Source organism: Tiliqua scincoides, chromosome 2 (assembly GCF_035046505.1).
Source record: "Tiliqua scincoides isolate rTilSci1 chromosome 2, rTilSci1.hap2, whole genome shotgun sequence".
Taxonomy (NCBI): domain Eukaryota; kingdom Metazoa; phylum Chordata; class Lepidosauria; order Squamata; family Scincidae; genus Tiliqua; species Tiliqua scincoides.
In genome coordinates, this window is record NC_089822.1 from 42,249,555 (window position 1) to 42,273,032 (window position 23,478).

Below are 23,478 nucleotides of genomic sequence, written 5' to 3' on the forward strand. Positions count from 1 at the left end.
GCAGCCCACTCCTATGCATGTCTACTCAGAAGTAAGTCCCACTAGCGTCAATGGGCCTTACTCCCAAGCAAGTGTGGACAGGATTGGGCTATAGAAGAGTTTCTCAGCCCAGACGGTGGGAGCCTTTCCCCAAGCCTGCCTCCAATGGGGGGGCTCAGAAGTGTCCTGCTTATGCAACGCCTGCTCGGCGCCTTATCGGAGAGCGAGATAAAGCCCGCCTTGCCCAGCAGGCTCTGGTGGTGTTGGTGGGAGACGAGAGCCTGCAAGGCAGGAGCTGCCACCAGCAGCCCGGGCAGGCCGCCTCCCTCGTCAGCAAATAACTGGAGCGGGGCTGGGGCTGGGGCAGCCGCCTGGGCTGCAGGAAGAGGAGGGACCAGCCGTGCCGCAGCGCACTGGCTCTGGCACCGGGGGGTCGGAAAAGCTGCTTCACAGCCGCCCGGAGCCTTCCCCCTGCGCTGGAGCGAGCGCGGCCGCAGAGAGGCGAGCGCCGCGGCTGTCATGTCTCAGCCCAGCAAAGGCAGGAAGCCTGCCCCCCGGGCGGGCGGAGGAGCGGTGAGTGCCGGCGACCCAGGCCCCGGGGCGAGAGGAGTGTGCCCGCGGAGGGAGGCAGCCAGGAGCGGTGGGTGGGGTGAGGCGGCAGGCTGCGGGACGAGGGAGCGGCGCGGGGCTGGCAGTGAAAACACTCGCCTCCCAGACACTACCCGGCGGGCGGGGCGGGGCAACGCCAGCCAAGTCAGCTCCCCACTGGCAACGCGGGGAGGGAGGGAGGGAGGGAGGGCCTGCTGCATTGCCCCCCCCCCCCCGAGGAACGCGCGTGGGAGCGATCTGGGGGTCTTGATGGGGGTGGCTGAGCGGGTGCAAAGCCCTCCGAGTTGCTGCGACTCTCGAAGCCCGTCCCCTTTCTTGGTGGAGTTTGTTTTCCTTAACTGGATGTCTTAAGTGGTCTTTAAAAGCGACTCTGAAGGCTGTGAAGCCATTTCTGCCCAACGTTGCGTTTGCGCAACAGGGATCAAATGGGTACACATGGACTGGGCAGAAATGGGTTAAGTGGGAAGGGGGCTATCAATGTTATATAAATAGTTCCCACCCACTAGGGATTGTGGGGAGGGCTATTGTCAGTGTAAAGTAAGTCAGCAAGTGGGCTCCTGTGCACGTCTAACTCAGAAGTAAGTTCCACTGAGTTCCATGGGACCTTCTCCCCTGCTAAGGGTGCTACCTCTGCTGTAGCAAACTCTCTCTCTCTCTCTCTCTCTGGGCACTTACAGACTAACATGTTACTTGTGGCACAAACTTTTGGGCATACTGGGCACTCGTCCCTGAAAGCTTATGCCACAATAAATCTGCTAATGACTAGTCAAATTCCTCAAGACTTCTGGCAGGGGCTCAGGGTTGCCATGTCTTCCGGCCTGAAAGCCCTGCTCATTAGTCCCAGATGTGTGTGGGCTGACAACAGTTCCTCTGCGCTCAGGAAAGGCACTCTGTATATGTTCTGATGGTCTTCATTTCTACTACATATGTTCAGGGGTCAAGTCTGGATTGTGAAAATGTGAAGTTAAGTGGAGCTATGCAGCTGAATAGACTCTTAGCAAGGTGTAAAAGGGAAGAAATGACAGCTGGGGTGGTAGATAAGACAACCCACTGAAGGCCAAGGGGGTGGGGGCAGGTGATGGTCCAGAAAAGAGGAATACGTCATTTCTGCACATATTGAATGGGTATATGTGTGGGATACATAAGAACATAGTGTATCTGTGTGGGATAACAGACTGATGAGAACCAAACCAAAATAGAGAGAGAAGGGAGGTGACTTGGACACTCACCCTCCCCTTCATATTGGGGAGAGGTTGCAGCCCAGAGTTCCTCCCTCTGCTGTTGCGCAGATGCCCACCCATTCTCACATTTGTTTCATTTGAGCGGTGGCTGTTAATGGAAGGGCCAGGAGCTGTGTTTAAAGCTCCACACAGCCGGCCACATCTCTTGCTCTCCGTGTACAAAGGCAGTTTCCCAGCCTCCTGCCCCATTCTTCCAACATTCCTTGTGACCAAGAGACGAAAAGCAGCAAGGAGCCCTGCAGTTAGGAGGAGGTTTGATTCTTAGCCATTTGTTGTTCATTTGATTTCTCTGTAAACTGCTTTGTGAACTTTCCGTTGAAAGGTGATAAATACTGTTAAATATTATTTTTACAATAATAATAATAATAGAATTGCAAGGTGACCAAAACTAGCCTGTGTCTGCACACCCACCTACTATACTAGATGACCCATGTCTTCTAGAACAGATCCCCCTTCCAAAAGCTGTCCCACCTCACATACCTGATCTGTCTAATGACAAGGCATTTTGCTAATCTATCGAATGCTCTCTGCTCATGAGCAGAGTGCCTTTTTTTCTTGCCTATGAATCTAGCAGGATCACTCCCCATACATGGGGGTGTGTGTGCAATGAGATTTGAGTTGGGGGTAGGGTTTGTTGCCTAGGAGGAAATGGTGTGCCATTGGGCACAATCCTATGCATGTCTACTCTGAAGTAATTTCTATTGAGTTCAATGGGGCTCTCTCTCGGGTAAGTACACTTCTTAAAGAAATTAAGGACACAGTCCTAACCAACTTTCCAGCACCATGATAAGGGCAGTGCAGGTCCAAGGTAAGGGCACAAACATTCCCTTACCTTGAGGAGGCCTCCATGACTGCCACCCAACTGCAGGTTGCAGCACACACCCCATTGGCTGTGCCAGTGCTGGAAAGCTGGTTAGGATTTGGGTCCACAGTCCTATGCACACTTTCCTCGGAGTCAGCACCATCAAACACAGTGGGACTTACCTCTTAGCTGATCTGCATAGGATTGGGCTGTAAGTCATCAAGGGCCCAATCCTATCCAGCTTTCCAGCACTGATGCAGCCACAATGCAGCCGCGAGGTAAGGGAACAGATGTTCCTATACCCTCTCCTGGTTCGGAAATCTTCGATGCAGGAGCTGGACTATTGGCTTGCGCTGAATGGGGTTGCACTCCCCCTGAAGGAGCAGGTCCACAGCTTGGGGGGTCCACCTGGACTCACAGTTGCTCCTGAATTCCCAGGTGTCGGCTGTGGCTAGGGGGGCCTTAGCTCAGCTTCGGCTGGTGCACCAGCTGTGGCCGTACTTGGATCGTGCAGACCTGGCCATGGTGATCCATGCCACGGTGACATTGATGTTAGATTATTGTAATGCGCTCTATGTTGGGCTGCCCTTGAAGATGGTTCGGAAACTGCAACTAGTGCAGAATGCGGTGGCCTGTGTAGTTACTGGAGGTAGGCTGTTTGACTCTGTCAGTCCGCTTCTCCAGCAGCTGCATTGGCTGCCCATTCGTTTCCGGGCCCAATTCAAAGTGCTGGTTTTGACCTTTAAAGCCCTATACTGCTCTGGGCCAGGCTATCTTAGAGATCACCTACTCCCGTACAATCCAGCTCCTCCTCTTAGGTCATCAGAGAAGGCCTATTTACAAGTGCCGCTGCCTAGGGAGGTATGTGGGGCAGTGGCAAGAAATAGGGCCTTCTTCGTAGTGGCACCAATGCTGTGGAATTCCCTTCCCCTTGACTTAAGAATGGCTCCCTCTCTTGAGACTTTTTGTCGAGGCCTGAAGACCTTTCTGTTTAGACAGGCCTTCTGAGTTCTCGGCCTTTTTTAACATCTTTTCAAAATCTTTTAATATCTTTTTAAATACCTGGTTACAGGCCTGATTCTTTTATGATTTGCTGCTCTATGCTCTTTTTACCCAACTACTTTTATCTGACTACTGTTTTTATGATATGTTAATATGCTTTTATCTGTTATTAAATTATGTTTTTAATTTGTTTTAACCTTGTTGTAAGCTGCCTTGAGTCCCTCGGGGAGAAAGGCAGGGTAGAAATAAAGTTAATAATAATACCCTGAGGAGGCCTCTGTGATTGCCTCCCCACCACAGGATGCAGTGCATGCCCCATTGGAACAGCTGTACCAGCACTGAAAATTTGGATAGGATTGGGCCCCAAGGCTGCAATCCTGTACACACTTACCTGGGAGTAAGTCCCATAGATCTCACTGGAACTTACTTCTGAGTAGACTTGCATAGGCTTGTGCTGTCAGGGGGAGTGTGAAGTCTGTAGAGCAGCATGTTTTGAGGACTAAGTGAGAAAGGGCCGGAGCTCAGTGGTTGGACGCAAGGAGGCGGGCTCAATCCCTGCTGTTTCCAGGTAAGCCCAAGCGGGAGAAGACCTGTGCTCCAGACAGTGGGGAGCTGTGGATCTCCGGATAAGGCTGCTGCATGCGTCCAAAGGGAGGACCTTTCCCTCTCGGCAGGGCAGGGCAGGGCAGGGCAGGGCACACACTTCCGCTGCAGAAGCTGCCACCGCAGGGTTGTTCCCTGATGTGCGAGCTCTTGTGCCCCCAGGAGCCTATCAATGCCAAGAGCAGCCACGGCTGCACAGCTCGCCTCCTGCCTGTTCCAGGGCGGGGCGGCCGAAGCCCGGGCACGCCCCTCTCCCTGCAAACTCGCTCCTCCCCGCCTGTGCAGCCGCGCCTCGGCTGAGTGCGGGAGCGTCCTGGGTGAGCACAGAGAAGCTGGAGTTGGAAGGGACCGCGCGCCTCTCAGCATGGCTTTTGCAAGCTGGTGGTATGCCACGGTAAATATATGCAGGGGTGGATTGGACCGTGTTGATGCCCCCCCTCCGGCTCTCTCTCAGGGAGCAGCATGCTTTGGTGAGGGTCAGTGGGGAAGCTGAACTGCGGCGCCCCTGCAGAGATTGCACCAGGGATGCGTTTTTCTCACGGAAATTCTTGTCTCGGGCTTCACCCTGTTCTGGCATGCGTGCACGATCACTTGATGGCCTCTGCAGCACTGAACCTGGTTGGCTTACTAGAAAAGAATGTGATAGCAGAGGGGCTTCTGAAGAGGAGGAGGAGGCAGAGTGACCAGATGTCATAAGAGCAAAAGAGGACCAGGCACCCCAAAATGTAGGACACCCAAGAAAAATGTAGGACACGACATTCTAGAAGCTAAAATCACTTGTATATTTTCACGTGGTTAATTTAAACACTATATTTCTTCTTATTAGATTAAAAACTATATTACCTGTAATTATTATATACAATTTATCAGTTACAAGAAGGCTCTGCGCTGCCTGCAGGAGCCCATTCACAGGGAAAAGGAGGACATTTAAGTTCTTTTCCAGGTAAAAAAGAGGACATGTCCTGGAAAAAGAGGGTGCCTGGTCACCTTGGGAGGAGGAGAATTGCGATCTGGTCTTGTGGAATGAATAAATGGTTACTGTTTATAGTCAGGGATACTTCTGGTGAATAAGTTTTGCCCTGGAGGGTACATACTGTAGGAAACCAGGAGCACCTTGAAGCGAACCACAGCTGTCCTGTTTGAACTTGTGAAGAATAGGATGTTGTTGTTGGCAGAAACTTGATATCCTCAAAAAGATGGCATAAGCTTTTAAAGTATGTTTTAGCATTCTTGTAGTTTCAGGATCTGGGTTTTGATAATAAGGCTTTCATCTGATGCTTTATTGTGTAGACCAGACCCACAATCCATGTCTCATTGACATCTAATGGTTAAACTCCTGTGAATTTCTGTGGTTGCAATCCCCCACCTTTTAAAATGTTTGAAAGAGGAAAAGGAATGAGTTGATCCTCATGAGTAACAACTTTAGGCTGTTTCATTCTGAACAAGTTCTTAACCTTGCAATGCTTTCAGAAGTTGTTCTGGGCATGCAGAATTTTATTCCTGAGTGTATTTCTGGGTTGGTAAAACGTTCCTGAAATAAACTGGAACTCTTTGAAGCTTGGCAGTTCCCATCCTGCCCTTCATGGTCCTCCTTGAGGTAACATGCAGTTATACTTTTTAAAGGCATCCATGCAATTTGCTTGCTCTCACAAATGATTGTAGAGTGGTATGGTGTTTGTTTGTTTTAAATTATGTGTCCTGATTCAGTAAAGAAGATCTGTGTGTGGATGCGGGCTTTGGTGTGCAGCTCGTGTATCTGCTTCCATACCTCAGTGAGCCCTGTTAGATGGGTTGTCTGCTCCCTGATGCATATGCACTAGGACCTAGAGATGCTGCATGTAACAAGTTGCATGCATTTGGAGCTGGTTTGGAACCACAGGTGAGAGTCTAGCTTACTAGTTCAGTGATTGTAGTAGGGCCACTTACAGTGGAAAGCAAAACTGTGAGCATTTTTCTTGCTGCCATTTCACAATTCATTGGAGTTGGCTTTGAAATATATATTGACCATCTTGGAACCAAAATATGTTTGCAATCCTATATGTGTTCACTTAGAAGTCTTATTACAGTATAACCTTTGGAGTTTCCTCCCAGGTAAATGTGTATAGATTTGCATTGGTGTGGTGCAATCCTCTGCATTTGTCTAGACTAGAGCAGTGTTTCTCTAGTGTTTTTTCCACCTGTTGGAAGTGCTACCAGCTAGTTACTACCAGATTGGGAGGTCAGGCGCAACACAACAAACATGGGCCAAGAGACTGGAGGTGGATGGGAGAGGTTTTTTGAGCATGTGAAAAGTGCCTGCTGGAGCTAGTGATGTGCCTGGGCTTCTATATACCTGGAGCGCCACTTTTTTGCTTCCCCCCTACCCCAACCCAGAAGTAATTGCAGTGACATCATCACACCGTTGCAATTGCTTCTGGAATCACGCTGGAAGTACAAGTCTACTCCCGGTGCAATTTTGCACCACTTTGCGCTATCCCCCTTCCTTTTCCCCCAAGGGAGAGATCGGAGCTGAACTGGGCCCCCCCTCCTTTATAGGAGAGCAAAGAGACCACCTAGAGAGTCAGCATGCTGGGGGTTGCAAGCGACTCCCGTCACGTTGACTCTCTAGGCCGCCCCCTTACTTTGCTCCAGAGCAGTCGAGAGGGCATCCTAGAGTCAGCACTCCAGGAGTTGGAAGCGATTCCTGACATGCTGGCTCTCTAGGCCACCCATTTCCTCTCCTCCTATAAAGGAGAAGAGTGGCAGCCCAGTAAGGCCCTGATTGCTCCTGGAGAGGCAGCAACTTGCTGCTGCTCTGGCTGCGATTCTGTGCAGCTCCCTTCTTCGTCAGGAGGAGCGTTTTTATTTTTGAAGGAGAGAAGCCAGCTGAGCTACTTCAAGTGGCAGGGGTGGTGAGGTTGGCAGCGGCACTCCCTGAGGGGCGGTGCCTAGGGCATTTGCACCCCTTGCCCCCACAGGGCCGCCACTGGCTGGAGCTCTACCTGTCAGGCTGAGCCTCCTACTAGTACATGTCTCATTAAGAACAGCCTCACTGGATCAGGCCATCAGCCCATCTCGTCCAGCTTCCTGTATCACGCAGTGGTCCACCAAATGCCCCGGAAGCACAAAAGATGAGACCTGCATTGCATAGTTTGTCTCACTGTTAGGCAGCAGAGGTCTGGGGGTCCCATGTGTACCGCTGAACACCAGCTCGAGTATCATTAGTGGTATGAGTACCACTGGTTGAGAAATGCTGGTCTAGAGCAGGGGTGTCCAAACTTCGGCCCTGGGGCCACTTGCGGCCCTCAAGGTCTCTCAATGCGGCCCTCAGGGAGCCCCCAGTCTCCAATGAGCCTCTGGCCCTCGGGAGATTTGTTGGAGCCCGCACTGGCCCAATGCAACTGCTCTCAGAGTGACTGCGACTGTTTAACTTTCACAGCTCTTGCATGAGCTGTGGGATGAGGGCTCCCTCCACTGCTTGCTGTTTCATGTCTGTGATGCAGTAGCAGCAGCAAAGGAAAGGCCAGCCTTGCTTTGTGCAAGGCCTTTCATAGGCCTTGAGTTATTACAAGACCTTCATTCGTTCATCATGATAATCTTTAACAGATTCGTTTATGTAAAATTATGTAAATTTATTCAAATTTAAAGTGTAAATTAATTCTTTTTTTCCCTGGCCCCCCGTCACAGTGTCAGAGAGATGATGTGGCCCTCCTGCCAAAAACTTTGGACACCCCTGGTCTAGAGGGAAGTCCCAGTGTGGTCAGTGAGACTTTCAGGAAAGTTTGCGTAGAATTGTACTATAACTGACTTTTTGTTTAAAAAAAGAAGACATACTAATTTGCCCTTAGTGTTCCTTGTAGGGATTTGGCAAGGATATACAGTACATATCTTTATTTCTGTTTTAGTAATTACCTTAACTCAGTAATGAAATCAAATAGCAGGAGTAGATGAAAGGTGCTTAGCATTCTTGGTGAGTGCTGGGAATTCAAGTAGATGCATGATGAATCAGGTGTGAATTGCATTATCCCAACATGGGAAAGTTGATAGGAAAGCCACCCAGAGAGTCTGGGTACATAAAAGAATTTTCACCCAACACCTCTACCTTTGAACTTCCCAAGCAGGTGTGTATCGTCGCTGATCATTATTCTTACTTGCAGTGGAAGATTTGTCAGGAGAGCAGCTGAAACTTGAACTATGAACTTCCTAGGGACATTGGCCACAGTGGGAAACAGGATGTTGTATTACATGAATCTCTAGTCTGATTCAGCAGGATCTTCCTTATAGGGTTATATTTATGTAGTCAAAAATATATTTAAATTAAATTAGAAGAATGCATAGTCCTCTGCAAACTTGCACATTAAGCTATTTTCCTCCATTGTTCCCTGAACTATCACAGACGCGGTATCCAGGACAAGTATGGCATTATGGGCAGTTCTCCAGGGTTTAGTGCAATGTAGCCTGCCAAACATGAAGTCTAGGCCATCTGCATGTCCGTGTTGTGCTACACCTGTTAGAAATAGCACATTGTTAAATTCTAGTATTCTCATATGTAAGAGAGAAAGTCTACCATATCCTGATAGCCTGATAACATTGTTTCAGCTGTTAAGCTATTGACAGTAGAATGTACTCTATAGTCTGGATGAGGTGGCTCAACAGCTAGCCATATGTGCTCAAAATGGTATTTTGTTGCCACTGGCTTGGCAATCCTGTGCATCTTTTCTTGAAAATAAGTTCTGTTTCTTGTCACTCTGATGTTTGACAGTGACTCCTTCTGTGAACAGCAAGAGTTGTGCTTGTGCAAGAAGTTATTGCAGAAGTAGAACATGCCTTCTGTTCACAGAAGGAGCTTCCGTTGATGGCCTAAGGTCTTGTGTTCAAAAGGATAAGTACAGATAGGTTTGTAGTTTAAATCTGCTTCAGCAGCATAATAATTACAGGAACTAAATATAGTCGGTCCTCTGCATCTGCAGGTGTTTCATTCCCAGAACCCCCATGGATGCCAAAATTTGCAGATCACAAGATCCACAGGTGGGCTCATAGAGGATCTCTGGACATGACCAGAGGTGCCGTCTAGTTGTGTTTGGAGGTATTATGAGGCACAGAGAGGTCATGCACAGCCTCTCCATGTCTCAGAAGACCAGAAGTACATCTTAAGAGGCCTCCAACAGACCTTCTAAGATGTGGGTAGGGTCCAGCTGTGTCTGATGGGTACAGGCTGGCCCTTAGACGTGGGTCGGGGACCCATGTTAGTCAAATCCATGGATTCCAAACCGTGGATAATTAGGGCTGACCTGTATAGAATGAAGTCCCTTTGCAGGCTGAAGAAATTATAAAGACATATACAGTTAAAGGGCACTGATGGCTACTCTTCCCCTGGCCATTTTTGTTTTGGTCTCAGTGGAAAAGCCAACAAAACCAAAACTTGATGATATTAGGATTGGACCCTCCCCCACAACTCCTTTGCTTGGAACATGCCAATGCTGCTGCAGAAGAGTTTGAAGAGTGTTTGATTGAAATTGTAAAATCAACGTGAATGTTTGTTTGGGGGAATCTTTTGTCAGACTAGCAAATCTGTATTTTTCTTGAAATTGTAACTTTTCAGCAGCAAGTTGATGCTGGTGCTGGTGTATATCAGTTTTTATCCGTTCAGCCTGTAATGCACAAGCCCTTTTGTTTTACTGAAGTTTGTGTCTTCTAGTTTACTTGGCATGCCTTGCAGATTAAGGAGTCACACCAACAGGTACAGCCACCAAAGAGCATGATTGCTTTGCATTTTATTTTGCTTCACAGGACCTTTACATAGGCTGATGAGAAATTTTGAGACTGATGTTCACTTGAATGCTGTCCACACATGTACCATCCTAGTATAAGAGAGCCAGGGTGGTGTAGTGGTTTGGGAGGTGGACTTAGACCTGGAAGATCCAGGTTCAAATCCCCCCTCAGCCACAAAGCTTCCTGGGTGACCTTGGGCCAGTCACTTTCTCTCAACCTTACCTACTTCACAGGGTTGTTGTGAAGACAAAAGGAGGGGAGCAGCTGTGTTCACGGCCCTGAGCTCTTTGGAGGAAGGGCGGTATAAAAATGTGAATAAATAGTATTGTTCTGGTTTTACAAGTTGACAAATTACTTTTCTCTTTAAGCTGTTATTGATAACTGTCCAGTTAAGATTATTTATTTTAGATACCTTAAAAAATCATAGTTCTGGTTAAGCAGCAGATAAGGCACTGGTTCGAATAGAATGATGAAGTCAATAGCCACAAGAATTCTGGACTTTGGATTTGTGTTCTGTCATTTGCATTTATGCCTCACCCCAAGAAAGTCAGCATAGGCTGTATGAAGTAAAATAAATTAAATTGGCACTGGAAAAATCACAACTCTGTAATTGATAGCTGTTCATGCAGAAATCTTCATTAACAGTCATGCGTATACAGTAATAGACAGGCAAATGTACATGAGTGTGTTCGTTCTCTCTCTCTCTCTCTCTCTCTCTCTCTCTCTCTCTCTCATTTCTTTGAATGACTTTTGAGAGATTGTATACTTAGAACGACCCAGAATAATCAGGTTTCAGGGCTAGTTCCCACATGCATGTTCATTGAAGGGCTGCATTATAGAAATCTTTCATGATGGGAAACCTGCGTCTTGTATCCGCACCTCTACTATTTCAGAACCACAACACAATGCAAAAGCAAGCTGAAGCTTACCTGTTGGGTAGATTGTAAAGCTGCAGGATATTGTCCGCTTTAAACCTTGTACTTTCATAATTGTCTGATTGATGTAGTGAGATCTATTGTGGCTGATTAGAGGAGCAGTGTTTGCTGTGGTGACAGTCTCAATTGCATTACAAGTGACAGAAACATTTTGTTTCTATGTGGGCTTGTTGAGTACACACCATGGATGTGTGGAAAGAAATGTGAAAGTGATTAGCCCAAGATCTCTTTGCACAGTCCAAAGCTTGTCAAATTGGTACAGTTATTGATAAACGGTATTTGAACAGAGTGTGGAGAACCTTTGTCATTTGTAGAGTTGCTAATGAAACCCAACGCATGTAGATGAATCTGCTGATGTATTCATTTATAGAGAGAGGACAGGCTTAGATGTCAGCGGCTCCCACCAAGTTTTATGGGACATAGGAAATTGGCTGTAGTCAGCAGAATTGTTTGGGCAGGTAGGAGGAAAAATAGCTTTGAGAAACCAGGATGATCAGGGGCAGGTTTTGCTCACTCTTCTTTTGGTTTATGATTTTACCTTTTTTTTACAGGAATGAATGGTAGTATTGTATTTATACAGGAGAAAATTGGAGACATGCTGGGGTGGAGCCATTCACCACTGAATTGTATAGCATGGAGCAGTGTGTGCTTGGACAGTATTAGGGGGACCTTTGGGGGCAGAAAGTTGGGGTTCAGATCACCAGATTTCTGAAATTCTTTGTGCCTCTCAAGGGTCTATGTAATATACAAGCCTTCTTGCCATCTCACTTGTTGTAATGATGAGCCTTTTGCTAGCCTGACTACAGTGAACACAATACTTCGTGTTACTTAGGTACTCCCAGCAGAATTTCTGAAAAGCAGGCCACTGTAGCAGATTACTTCTAAAAACTGTTGTGCTCTGTTGTATTGGGAGATGGGTGCTCTTTAAGAAATAAAAGCCCAAAGCTTCAGTGGAAGTGCAAAGCTTGTTTGGTAGCCCTCTGTCCAATATCTTGGTTGTGTCATAAGTTTGTCGTAATTAACGTTTTGGCTTTTTCTCTTGCAGCACAGTGATAAAAATGCAAGTGGAGCATCAGGAGACAAAAAACAAGCAGAAGCAACAGAGGTAACCAATTTTAATACAAATGATTGTATTATAAACACACACTCTCAACACTTTCGCTCTCCTTTTTTGTTAACAATGCCACATTATTTAGAAAACAGTAGCAAAAAGTTCAGTTGTAGGCTGCCACATAAAGCACTGACCTTACCTTCCTGTCTCTCCACTTTGGTCTCTGTCACACATGCCAGATTGATGGCCTCATCCAGGCATGGATGACATCAATCTTATTATTAATTGACCTGATTTTGAAAACCAACAGCTTAAAGCTAAAGGGGCTACCACTAGTACCATTAAGTCAGCCCTCAAAGAACCTTATCCACTTCCAGGCTGCCCCTTCCTCAGCCCCCCCTCATTAACACTAGGGTGAAGGGTGAGGAATCCGGTGCTTATACCAGGGCTTCTCAAACTGGGATGGTGTGACACCTCAGCAAGAGGGCCCTGGCCTTTGCTCCCTAAAGGGGTGGAGGCAGCGACGCGATCCCCAGGATCGTGTCGCTAAGGGGGGGGCGTAGGAATTGGCATGTACTTATCAGTCCCTGCAGCAGCATCCTGGGGGTGCTGGGAGCCCTGCATGAGCACCTGCAGGACTCCCCAGCCTTCTAAAAGTGAAAGTGGAGCGATCGTGTTCCACTTCTGGTTTTGCAGAGGTGGAGCGCAATCACTCTGCTTTCACTTCCTGGAGGCTGCGGAGCCCTGCAGACACTTGCGCAGGGCTCACTGTACACCCCCCCCCCCCGGCGCTGCTGTAGGAACTGGTAAGTACATGCCAGTCTCTGCATCCCCCCTTAGTGACGTGATCCTGGGGATCGCGCCACTGCCTCCCCCGCCCCACCAAGACTTACAGCAGCTCAAACTCTTGTGAGAGTTTGAGAACTTCTGGCTTATACTTTTGTGGTGAATCAAAGTGACAACCCAAATGATGTTTGCAACAGCACAAGAACAGGGAAAACGTTCAGTTAATAAGGATGTTGAGAGAATTTATTTTATTCTGCCACTTGCCTTTTAATTTAAGGGTGCCACCCCTTTGTCAACCACCCCTACCTTGGAATATACCTGCTCTGTTTTGATAAGTGCCTTCCTGTGACCCCTTTGCAAATCTTCCTCCATTTTTTAGTCTTTTTCCTTCTGCTTTTTAAAAAACTCCTTGTATTCTTTGTTTACTGTTTACCTGCCTGGTCTATGTTCATTTAGGGGAGGGTGGATTGCCCTGCACCCAGAGTGTCATGTTTGTTTGATTTAGCAGATCTTTATTACTTTGGGAGAGAAACTCTCCCAAGGTAATTACTTTCTTTCTAGCCTTTTTACAGGTAGCCTTCTAGCCTTACAGGTAGCCTTCTAGCCTTGGACAGGTAGGGTTCCCTTGGTGGTCACCTGCCAGATCATTCAGAGGCATAAATCAGCTAGTCATAGTTTTAGAAGGGGTTTTATGGCTTATTTCAAACTGAGATGTACAGTTGAAGTGATTATTTAGAACTATTATCAAAACCTAGTTCCCAAACTGTAATATTTATTTTATTGAGAAGATATTTATGGAAATTATAAACGCAGAAATGTTGTGTTTTCTGTTAACACATATGTTGTAACTACTAACAGTGACTATAAAAGCAAAGGCTTTTCTGGGTTTTAACTTACGTAGACATTTTCCAGTGGAACCCTATATCTGCATTATTTGAATTCTACAGCAACCACCAGAACACAAATATGACGTGGGACCAAACTGGATGTGACCGTAGTAGCCAGATCTGTTTAATCATGTGTTTCCAGTTCAGTATACAAGGGGTGTGGTGCTGGTTTACATTAAAATGGCATGCAGGTGTGAAGGGAACTGAGCCCTTGGGGGGGGGGTGACAAAGTGGCAGACCTTGGAGGACACTGAAGAAAATGGTATACAGTTGTTCATAAAAGCATTTCAATACGCAATTATTCTCTTTACACATTTTGAGCTGCATCAGTGGCAAGTACTCTCCCAGAAAACAGAAGAAGTTTTTATCCTGGAGACACAAGCAGAGGTAGTTACTTCCAATGAAGAGCAGTTTTCCTCAAAATGCATAAGGTGTTATAACTACATATTGAAGTGTTTTCATGAATAAATGCTGTGTACCATTTTCTTCACCTTGCTTTTGGATTTGAAAGTGGTGCTTCCACTTTGTTGTGCCATTTTGTTGTGTTTTTCCTTCAGAGTTGAGCTCTGTCCTGAACCTGTTGCCTCAAGCATAGTCAACACTGCTTGACTTGTTTCCAGGATCTGAGAGAATCTGGGAGGTAAAAGTTCAGGTGATTGACTGTTGGGGGAAGGGCACTCCTCTTTTGATGTTAAAAGCATACTCCTTTATTATATCTAGTCTGGGTTTTTGAGTAGGCAAGACAATTTTCCTGACAGATCTGAAAAAATGGAATGTTCCTAGTTTTCCATAATATTTTGAACTAAACTCTGGGCTTGCACTGTTCTTCAGTCTGGAAGTAAATGCTTTCCTCCTTCTGTCCTCTGTGAAGAGAGGGGGACTGCAAGCTCATGGTTTGCAGAGGCTTTTTCCTGCAGCAGAAAATGATGGTTTCCTGTTATAACCAGCATATAAGATGTAGGCTAAACAATACTCCCAGTATGCATCAAAATTCTGTTGCAAATCTAGGAAGTATGATGAGATGCCTCTTTTAAAAAAAATGTTTGCACGTTTAACATGTTTCAGAATATAATTTTTTTTTTTAAACTGAAGTCTCTGCTTCAAGGAGTTTGCAATCTAAATTCTAACAGTGTGGGAAGGAAAGAGAGGCGAGGAAGTGAAGATTGTGTGGCAGAGCACTTTTGCTTAATAATAACTTGTCTAGTGGCTGAAACTGAATTCTCTCAGAGTTCAGAAGACAAGAAATCTGACACTTAAACTGCATTAGCTATCATGTCACCTAAATCTCAGATGTGTCTTTGAGACTTCTTGAATGAATGGCAGTTTGCTTGTAACATGAGCACTTCTGCCTTTTATTAGGCAGATGACTAAATATCATATTTCCTGAAGAACAAGGGTGTAATACACCCTCTTTGACTCTGTCAACTCATTTCTTTCTTTTCCTAAGCTTTTTTCAGTCTACCTGTATAAAGGAAGATGTTGTGCTACAGTCTCTTCCCTAAAAATGCAGAGCGAAAATACGTGAACCATTGTTCATAAACAGTGCTATATTGTTACTCTGTTTGGCTAATGCATGAAGTATTTTTTAACGTGAAATAATAACTTAATGTTTACTTCTGTGAATGTCTTAAAGTACTGTAATGATCCAGGTGTTAAAGATGTGTCTGAAAGCTATTCGAAATTACTAAAAATGTGCCAAATTGATATTGCCTGTTTCCAAGAAGTCCAGTAGACAGTTCTATGACCACTTCTTTGCTCTTAGAAGCTTCCCTCTCTCCATCATAAGATTAAACTACCATTCTGTGTTACAATATTCTATTGAATGGAACTTTTGGCTTCTGCCAGAGTCTAGTGCTTGCTTCCCCTTCTTTTCAACTGCACTTTTGAGATTCGACAGTCCCTTAATAGATGTTACATGTACAGTATAACAATATGTATGCATCTTTGGCCCAAATCCTAACCAACTTTCCATCCCTGGCATAGCTGTGCCAGTGGGACGTGTACTGCATCCTGCAGCTGTATGGCACTCATGGAGGCCTCCTCAAAGTAAGGAAATGTTTGTTCCCTTACTTTGGAGCTGTATTGCCCTTGATGCTGGAAAATGGTTTAGGATTGCATCGTTGGAATTAGATAGATCTTTTTCTCTGTGTTTTAGGTACTTTATAGTCTTCCATCTCAGGGAGCAGTTGTGCAAGAATAGAATCAGGTGTTCATATCAAGAATATGATACCATATTTTAAGATATGCTTATTTTTGGAATAACAGTGCTTCTAGGCAATGCTGTTTTTCCACCTTCGGAAGCAATTTCCCTTGCTTTATGCCAATTTTCAGAGACAAACGTGGCTCCTTGATTTGGAAAGTGAACATTCTGTGGTCATGGTGGGAGTTAAGGTTTGAGAATTATAGTTATGTCATTTCTATTCCTCTGTCCAGGGCCAAAAAGAGACTTTTTTTTTTGTTGATTACTAAAGTGCATTATTTGAAAAGAAGCTTGTCAGTCCGGACCTAATTATTTCACGTGTAAGTTTTTTGTTTGGAATCAGTCTAGTTCGCTTATTTTTTCAATATCTTAAAATCAACAGTTGGCATTCAAACCAAAAATGTTCCTTTTGAGCTTCCTGTGTTACTCATATAATCTTGCTGAAACTCTATGTTTAATGTTGTGTCTTGTGGTGCTGCAGCAAAATAGCTCTTGGTATACTGTCTATGGGAAGCTGCAGCAAGCTTTAGGATTGGTTGGTATTGAACAAAGAAATAAGGAGAATGTTGGGGAAAAGATGCAACCTGGAGAGTAATAACCAGATTCACAGTTTCATTGTTAGAATAATACACAGTAAAAATGCCGACAGCTATAAATGATACTTGTCTGCAGATGATATTGAGATCTATCTTAGGTGGAACCCAAAGGCAAGAATTTTCATGTATACAGAACATGCTGCAGAAATTGCTCTCTCTCTCTGTGTTTGTACGTGATGTAAATGGGAAAATGACAGGAGTACAAGAGGAGGAGTGGAAGAAAATGGCTTTCTGGCTTCATATCATAGGATAGAGCAGCAGTTCTTGAACTGTGGGTTGCAACTTGATTCTTGATGGTCAAGTGCTGGTGCTGCCTGGAAGCCAGGCATTCTGGGGCACAGCACGGCTGCCACAGACAACTTAAGTGGGTCATGATGGTAAAAAGACTGAGAAGCTCTGGGATAGAGTGCTTAGTCTTCCTGTCAGTGTTAATATTGTTTTGAGCGAGATGATCACTTATAGGATGCAAACCAGGCTAATCATAAAAGATGAAAGGAAATGAAGATGAGAGACATTTTAAATGAGTGAGCTAACCTTAGGGAAACAAACAGCATCTCATTTCAGAAATTGTTTGACCAGCTGGGGAATGTTCTTACTACTTCTATCACGCACATCGATTTGTTATTCAATGCCTCATCAGTCTCATGAAGTGATTGTGGCACTTACTGATCATTAGACATAATATACTGGTGGGAATATTGCGTTGTTTCTGTGAAGCAGTTTATAGAGTATGTGCAGAAAACAGACAGGGCAACTCCTTATACGTGTTCTAGATGTTTTTCAGATAAGTGAGATTTTTATATAGTCTTCATTTATTTGTATTGATAATCGTTTATGTAATACTTAGGGTAAGATCTAGCTAATGCTGATCAATAAAACATATTTGTTGTAAACCATGCAAGCTGGCACTCTATTAAGGGCTATCGTGTACTTGTACTCAAACTGAAATAACTTTAATTAGGGGGAAAATTTATTTCTCCATATTGATTTCTAGTGCATGAAATGTGGTTGCACAAGTGAAACGGCTGTTCGTTGGGTGTCCTGTGGAATGAGCAACACCATTCATCCCAAGTCTACACTATTTTGTGAGGTTTTATTTGGTTGTTGTTGTTGAATTCTTTTGGAGGTTGTAAACTATCCCTCTCTTGTGCTACACTGCACTTCTATGCTTATTGTATTGGCAACCTTCAGTCTCGAAAGACTATGGTATCGCGCTCTGAAAGGTGGTTCTGGCACAGCATCTAGTGTGGCTGAAAAGGCCAATCCGGGAGTGACAATCCCTTCCACACCGGGAGGAAGTGCAGTCTGTCCCTGGTCTGTCTCCCTGGCTATGGGCCTTCCTTCTTTGCCTCTTAGCCTCAGACTGTTGGCAAAGTGTCTCTTCAAACTGGGAAAGGCCATGCTGCACAGCCTGCCTCCAAGCGGGCCGCTCAGAGGCCAGGGTTTCCCACTTGTTGAGGTCCATCCCTAAGGCCTTCAGATCCCTCTTGCAGATGTCCTTGTATCGCAGCTGTGGTCTACCTGTAGGGCGCTTTCCTTGCACGAGTTCTCCATAGAGGAGATCCTTTGGGATCCGGCCATCATCCATTCTCACGACATGACTGAGCCAACGCAGGCGTCTCTGTTTCAGCAGTGAATACATGCTAGGGATTCCAGCACGTTCCAGGACTGTGTTGTTTGGAACTTTGTCCTGCCAGGTGATGCCGAGGATGCGTCGGAGGCAGCGCATGTGGAAAGCGCTCAGTTTCCTCTCCTGTTGTGAGCAGAGTCCATGACTCGCTGCAGTACAGAAGTGTACTCAGGACGCTAGCTCTGTAGACCTGGATCTTGGTATGTTCCGTCAGCTTCTTGTTGGACCAGACTCTCTTTGTGAGTCTGGAAAACGTGGTAGCTGCTTTACCGATGCGCTTGTTTAGCTCGGTATCGAGAGAAAGAGTGTCGGAGATCGTTGAGCCAAGGTACACAAAGTCATGGACAACCTCTAGTTCATGCTCAGAGATTGTAATGCAGGGAGGTGAGTCCACATCCTGAACCATGACCTGTGTTTTCTTCAGGCTGATTGTCAGTCCAAAATCTTGGCAGGCCTTGCTAAAACGATCCATGAGCTGCTGGAGATCTTTGGCAGAGTGGGTAGTGACAGCTGCATCGTCGGCAAAGAGGAAGTCACGCAGACATTTCAGCTGGACTTTGGATTTTGCTCTCAGTCTGGAGAGGTTGAAGAGTTTTCCGTCTGATCTGGTCCGGAGATAGATGCCTTCTGTTGCAGTTCCAAAAGCCTGCTTCAGCAGGACAGCGAAGAAAATCCCAAACAAGGTTGGTGCAAGAACACAGCCCTGCTTCACTCTGCTTCGGATGTCAAAAGGGTCTGATGTGGAGCCATCGAAGACAACAGTGCCCTTCATGTCCTTGTGGAAAGATCTGATGATGCTGAGGAGCCTGGGTGGACATCCGATCTTGGGGAGAATCTTGAAGAGGCCGTCTCTGCTGACCAGGTCGAAAGCCTTTGTGAGATTTATGAAGGCTATAAAGAGTGGCTGTCGTTGTTCCCTGCATTTCTCCTGCAGTTGTCTAAGGGAGAATACCATATCAGTGGTGGACCTGTTGGCTCGGAATCCACACTGCGATTCTGGATAGACGCTCTCTTGTATTGGCAACCTTCAGTCTCGAAAGACTATGGTATCGCGCTCTGAAAGGTGGTTCTGGCACAGCGTCTAGTGTGGCTGAAAAGGCCAATCCGGGAGTGACAATCCCTTCCACACCGGGAGGAAGTGCAGTCTGTCCCTGGTCTGTCTCCCTTGCTATGGGCCTTCCTTCTTTGCCTCTTAGCCTCAGACTGTTGGCAAAGTGTCTCTTCAAACTGGGAAAGGCCATGCTGCACAGCCTGCCTCCAAGCGGGCCGCTCAGAGGCCAGGGTTTCCCACTTGTTGAGGTCCACTCCTAAGGCCTTCAGATCCCTCTTGCAGATGTCCTTGTATCGCAGCTGTGGTCTACCTGTAGGGCGCTTTCCTTGCACGGGTTCTCCATAGAGGAGATCCTTTGGGATCCGGCCATCATCCATTCTCACGACATGACTGAGCCAACGCAGGCGTCTCTGTTTCAGCAGTGAATACATGCTAGGGATTCCAGCACGTTCCAGGACTGTGTTGTTTGGAACTTTGTCCTGCCAGGTGATGCCGAGGATGCGTCGGAGGCAGCGCATGTGGAAAGCGCTCAGTTTCCTCTCCTGTTGTGAGCGAAGAGACCATGACTCGCTGCAGTACAGAAGTGTACTCAGGACGCAAGCTCTGTAGACCTGGATCTTGGTTTGTTCCGTCAGCTTCTTGTTGGACCAGACTCTCTTTGTGAGTCTGGAAAATGTGGTAGCTGCTTTACCGATGCGCTTGTTTAGCTCGGTATTGAGAGAATGAGTGTCGGAGATCGTTGAGCCAAGGTACACAAAGTCATGGACAACCTCCAGTTCATGCTCAGAAATTGTAATGCAGGGAGGTGAGTCCACATCCTGAACCATGACCTGTGTTTTCTTCAGGCTGATTGTCAGTCCAAAATCTTGGCAGGCCTTGCTAAAACGATCCATGAGCTGCTGGAGATCTTTGGCAGAGTGGGTAGTGACAGCTGCATCGTCGGCAAAGAGGAAGTCACGCAGACATTTCAGCTGGACTTTGGATTTTGCTCTCAGTCTGGAGAGGTTGAAGAGTTTTCCGTCTGATCTGGTCCGGAGATAGATGCCTTCTGTTGCAGTTCCAAAGGCCTGCTTCAGCAGGACAGCGAAGAAGACCCCAAACAAGGTTGGTGCAAGAACACAGCCCTGCTTCACTCTGCTTCGGATGTCAAAAGGGTCTGATGTGGAGCCATCGAAGACAACAGTGCCCTTCATGTCCTTGTGGAAAGATCTGATGATGCTGAGGAGCCTGGGTGGACATCCGATCTTGGGGAGAATCTTGAAGAGGCCGTCTCTGCTGACCAGGTCGAAAGCCTTTGTGAGATCTATGAAGGCTATAAAGAGTGGCTGTCGTTGTTCCCTGCATTTCTCCTGCAGTTGTCTAAGGGAGAATACCATATCAGTGGTGGACCTGTTGGCTCGGAATCCACACTGCGATTCTGGATAGACGCTCTCTGCAAGTACCTGGAGCTTCTTTAGTACAACTCGGGCAAACAGCTTTCCTACAACGCTAAGGAGAGAGATGCCGCGGTAGTTGTTGCAGTCACCCCTGTCACCTTTGTTCTTGTACAGCGTGATGATGTTTGCATCCCTCATGTCTTGAGGTACTCCACCTTCTCTCCAGCAGAGACAGAGGATTTCATGCAGCTCAGTGACGATGATCTCTTTGCAGCATTTTAGGACTTCAGCAGGGATGCTGTCTTTTCCAGGTGCCTTGCCAAAGGCAAGGGAGTCCAGGGCCACGTGAAGTTCTTCTAGGGTTGGTTCACTGTCAAGCTCTTCCAGCACAGGCAGGCACTCAATGTTGTTCAGTGCTTCTTCGGTGACTACATTTTCTCTGGAATATAGCTCAGAGTAGTGCTGCACCCAGCGTTCCATCTGCTGTGCCCGATCCTGGATGACCTCGCCTGTGGCAGACTTCAGAGGGGCAATTTTCTTCTGTGTTGGACCTAGGGCCTGCTTGATACCATCATACATCCCCTTGATGTTGCCCGTGTCAGCTGCTATCTGTAGAGATAGATAGATATAGACGCTCTCTATCTATGCTTATTAAGGGATGGTCTGAACAACAGCATGGCTGTCTCTCCTGCAACAGGACTGTGCCTCTGTCTGTTATGTACATGCAACATGTTGTGATATTGAAAGGTGTAAGATACATTCGCTGTAATGCAGCTGGAGCACCCTTTGGCTGATAAGGCAAAAAGGCTTAACTTTCCAAGTGGCTCCTTCCCCCCCCCCCCAAACCTGGAAGATGGAACAGTTCATTTTTGGTGAGTGGACAACTCATAATCAATATTCCCTGTAAAAAATCCATGTTGCTGCATGGACCCTTTACCTTGCTGCATGGTGGGATGGGGCATCTTCTGGCACTTGGCAATGATGTCATTGCTGACTTCTGGTTCAGCTGAGTTCTGAGCTGCTCAGAGGTTGGCTTCGAGCTGCATAGCCATGTAGCATAGGGAGATCAATGCTGCTAATGCCACCCTGTGCCTCACAGGTCTGGGTCTCTAAAATGTTTTGTGGGCTGGCATGTTTTTTAAACCTAATTTCATGGTTAAACTATAAAAGTTCAGTTAGGTGTTTACATTGCGAGTAACGGTGTAATTCTGCACATGACTATTCAGAAGTTCCCTTGTGTTCAATGGGGCTTACTCTGAGGAAAGTGGTGTGTATAAGATTGTAGCCTAAGTAGCAGAAAAATTCCCCTACTTTTTTTTTAAAGTAATATTTTAGTAAATATAAATGGCATTTAATGTTTAGGTATGATCCTGCATGTGGGTGCCTAGGATTTAGGCGACTTACAAAAATATGTAACTAGTACAACAAAAATAGCATAATTATTTTGTATGATTTCATAATGGATTTGGAGAAAACCTTTTATCTGCAGAGGGAAAGCTGGAATTATGGAACACAGTTGAAAAGATTCAACAGCCTACTAGATCAAACCTGATTAATTTGCCCAAGTATGTCAGATATAGTATCAGCTAGAACAGGGGTCTCCAAACCCCGGCCCGGGAGCCAGATGTGGCCCGCAGCAAGCCTCTTTCCGGCCCACGGCCAACGTCTTGTCCCCTGAAAGCCACTGGCCTCAACTGAACATGACCAGAACTGTGCTCTTATTGTGTCTGGAGGGTGTTCTGAAGGCCAGAGAGGTTGAATGAATGAATCCATTCATTCATTTATTCACTTATCTAAGTTCCAGCTCTAATTTATTTATTTGAATTTTATATTTGAATATTTTTTCCGGCCCTTAACACCACACCAGATATTTGATGCGGCCCTCTGGCCAAAAAGTTTGGAGACCCCTGAGCTAGAAATTAGGAATGTGTGCTTAAAGGAACACTGCAGGGCAATTGGGAGTGCAAATAGCAACACATTTGTGGTGCTTCTGTGAGCAAAAGGATCAAAGGACAGGAAGCAGGACCAGCAATATGACTTGTCCAAGATGATAGTGTAGTAAACTGGCCTGTGGTTATGTTGGTGGTGCAGGTTCATTCCATAGCATAGCTGCTGTTTTTGTTGAAAGCCAGAGGGGCAACGACAAAATTTAAAGACCAGCTCTTTTTTTCCCCATTCCGAAGTGACATGTAGACTCCTGGGTGTTCAGCAAGCCTACTTGGGCCGTTGTAGCAGCATTCATTGCACTGTTGAGGTCAGATAACTTTGGTGAAGCTCAAAACTTCTGAAATACTCTTTCTTCTCCACCCCCCTGCAATCGCTTGTGTTATGGGTGGAATAGAAATTCCCATTGTACCTTCTGGTACTACCTTCTGTTGTAAAACAGAAAATTATAGAGTGCACTGTTGAGCAACATATTGGTCATATTGTCAAGTACTACCCCATGATTGAACAGGAATTTGCTTAGTTATGAAAATAATACATTAATGTTGATTGAGTTTGGAGAGCTTATTTCTGGTCAAGGTGGCATTTTACCTTTTAATATAATTATAGGTGATTTTGCTAATGGGTGTAGCTGTAACTTTCTGACTTATTTTATATTGTTTTGCCATTTTTCAATAATAGTATTTTACTTAGCAAAATATATTTACAAGTACTTCCCTTCATTTAACAGAATTACTCACTGTTTGAATAGCCTGGTCTACCTGCCAACAAGACTAAAGAAACTGGTAGTCTGGGAAAAGGGCTCTGTAATAGTGGCATGTGCCTCTTCCTTTGACATGATCAGACTTGATCTTTTTTTCCCATGCTCAAGTTGGCTAACATTTCTGCCTTTCATTAATTAATTTAGTAATTAACTACATTAGTTAATATGTGCCATCTGGCAGACTTCTCTCATCGAGACCCTCTACATAACCCTTTCTACCTGATCTGCCTTCACTCACTATCACTTCAGTGCCACTGTTGCACACGATGGGC

The 23,478-nt window shown here is 45.9% G+C and overlaps 1 protein-coding gene across 8 annotated transcripts in view; it reads left to right on the forward strand.

Annotated features, from left to right (window-relative positions):
• Nucleotides 1-230: 230 nt before the first annotated feature.
• Nucleotides 231-23,478, forward strand: part of CAST (calpastatin) — an 81,976-nt gene continuing 58,728 nt past the window's right edge. For 7 of the 8 annotated variants that reach the window (XM_066614625.1, XM_066614628.1, XM_066614626.1 and 4 more), the window contains exons 1-2: nucleotides 231-552; nucleotides 11,968-12,027. In XM_066614625.1, the coding sequence (XP_066470722.1) occupies nucleotides 499-552; nucleotides 11,968-12,027 (114 nt within the window). In that variant the 5' untranslated portion in view covers nucleotides 231-498. Of the gene's footprint in view, nucleotides 553-4,562; nucleotides 4,631-11,967; nucleotides 12,028-23,478 lie in introns of those variants that run through there. The other variant, XM_066614629.1, reaches the window with a different exon arrangement.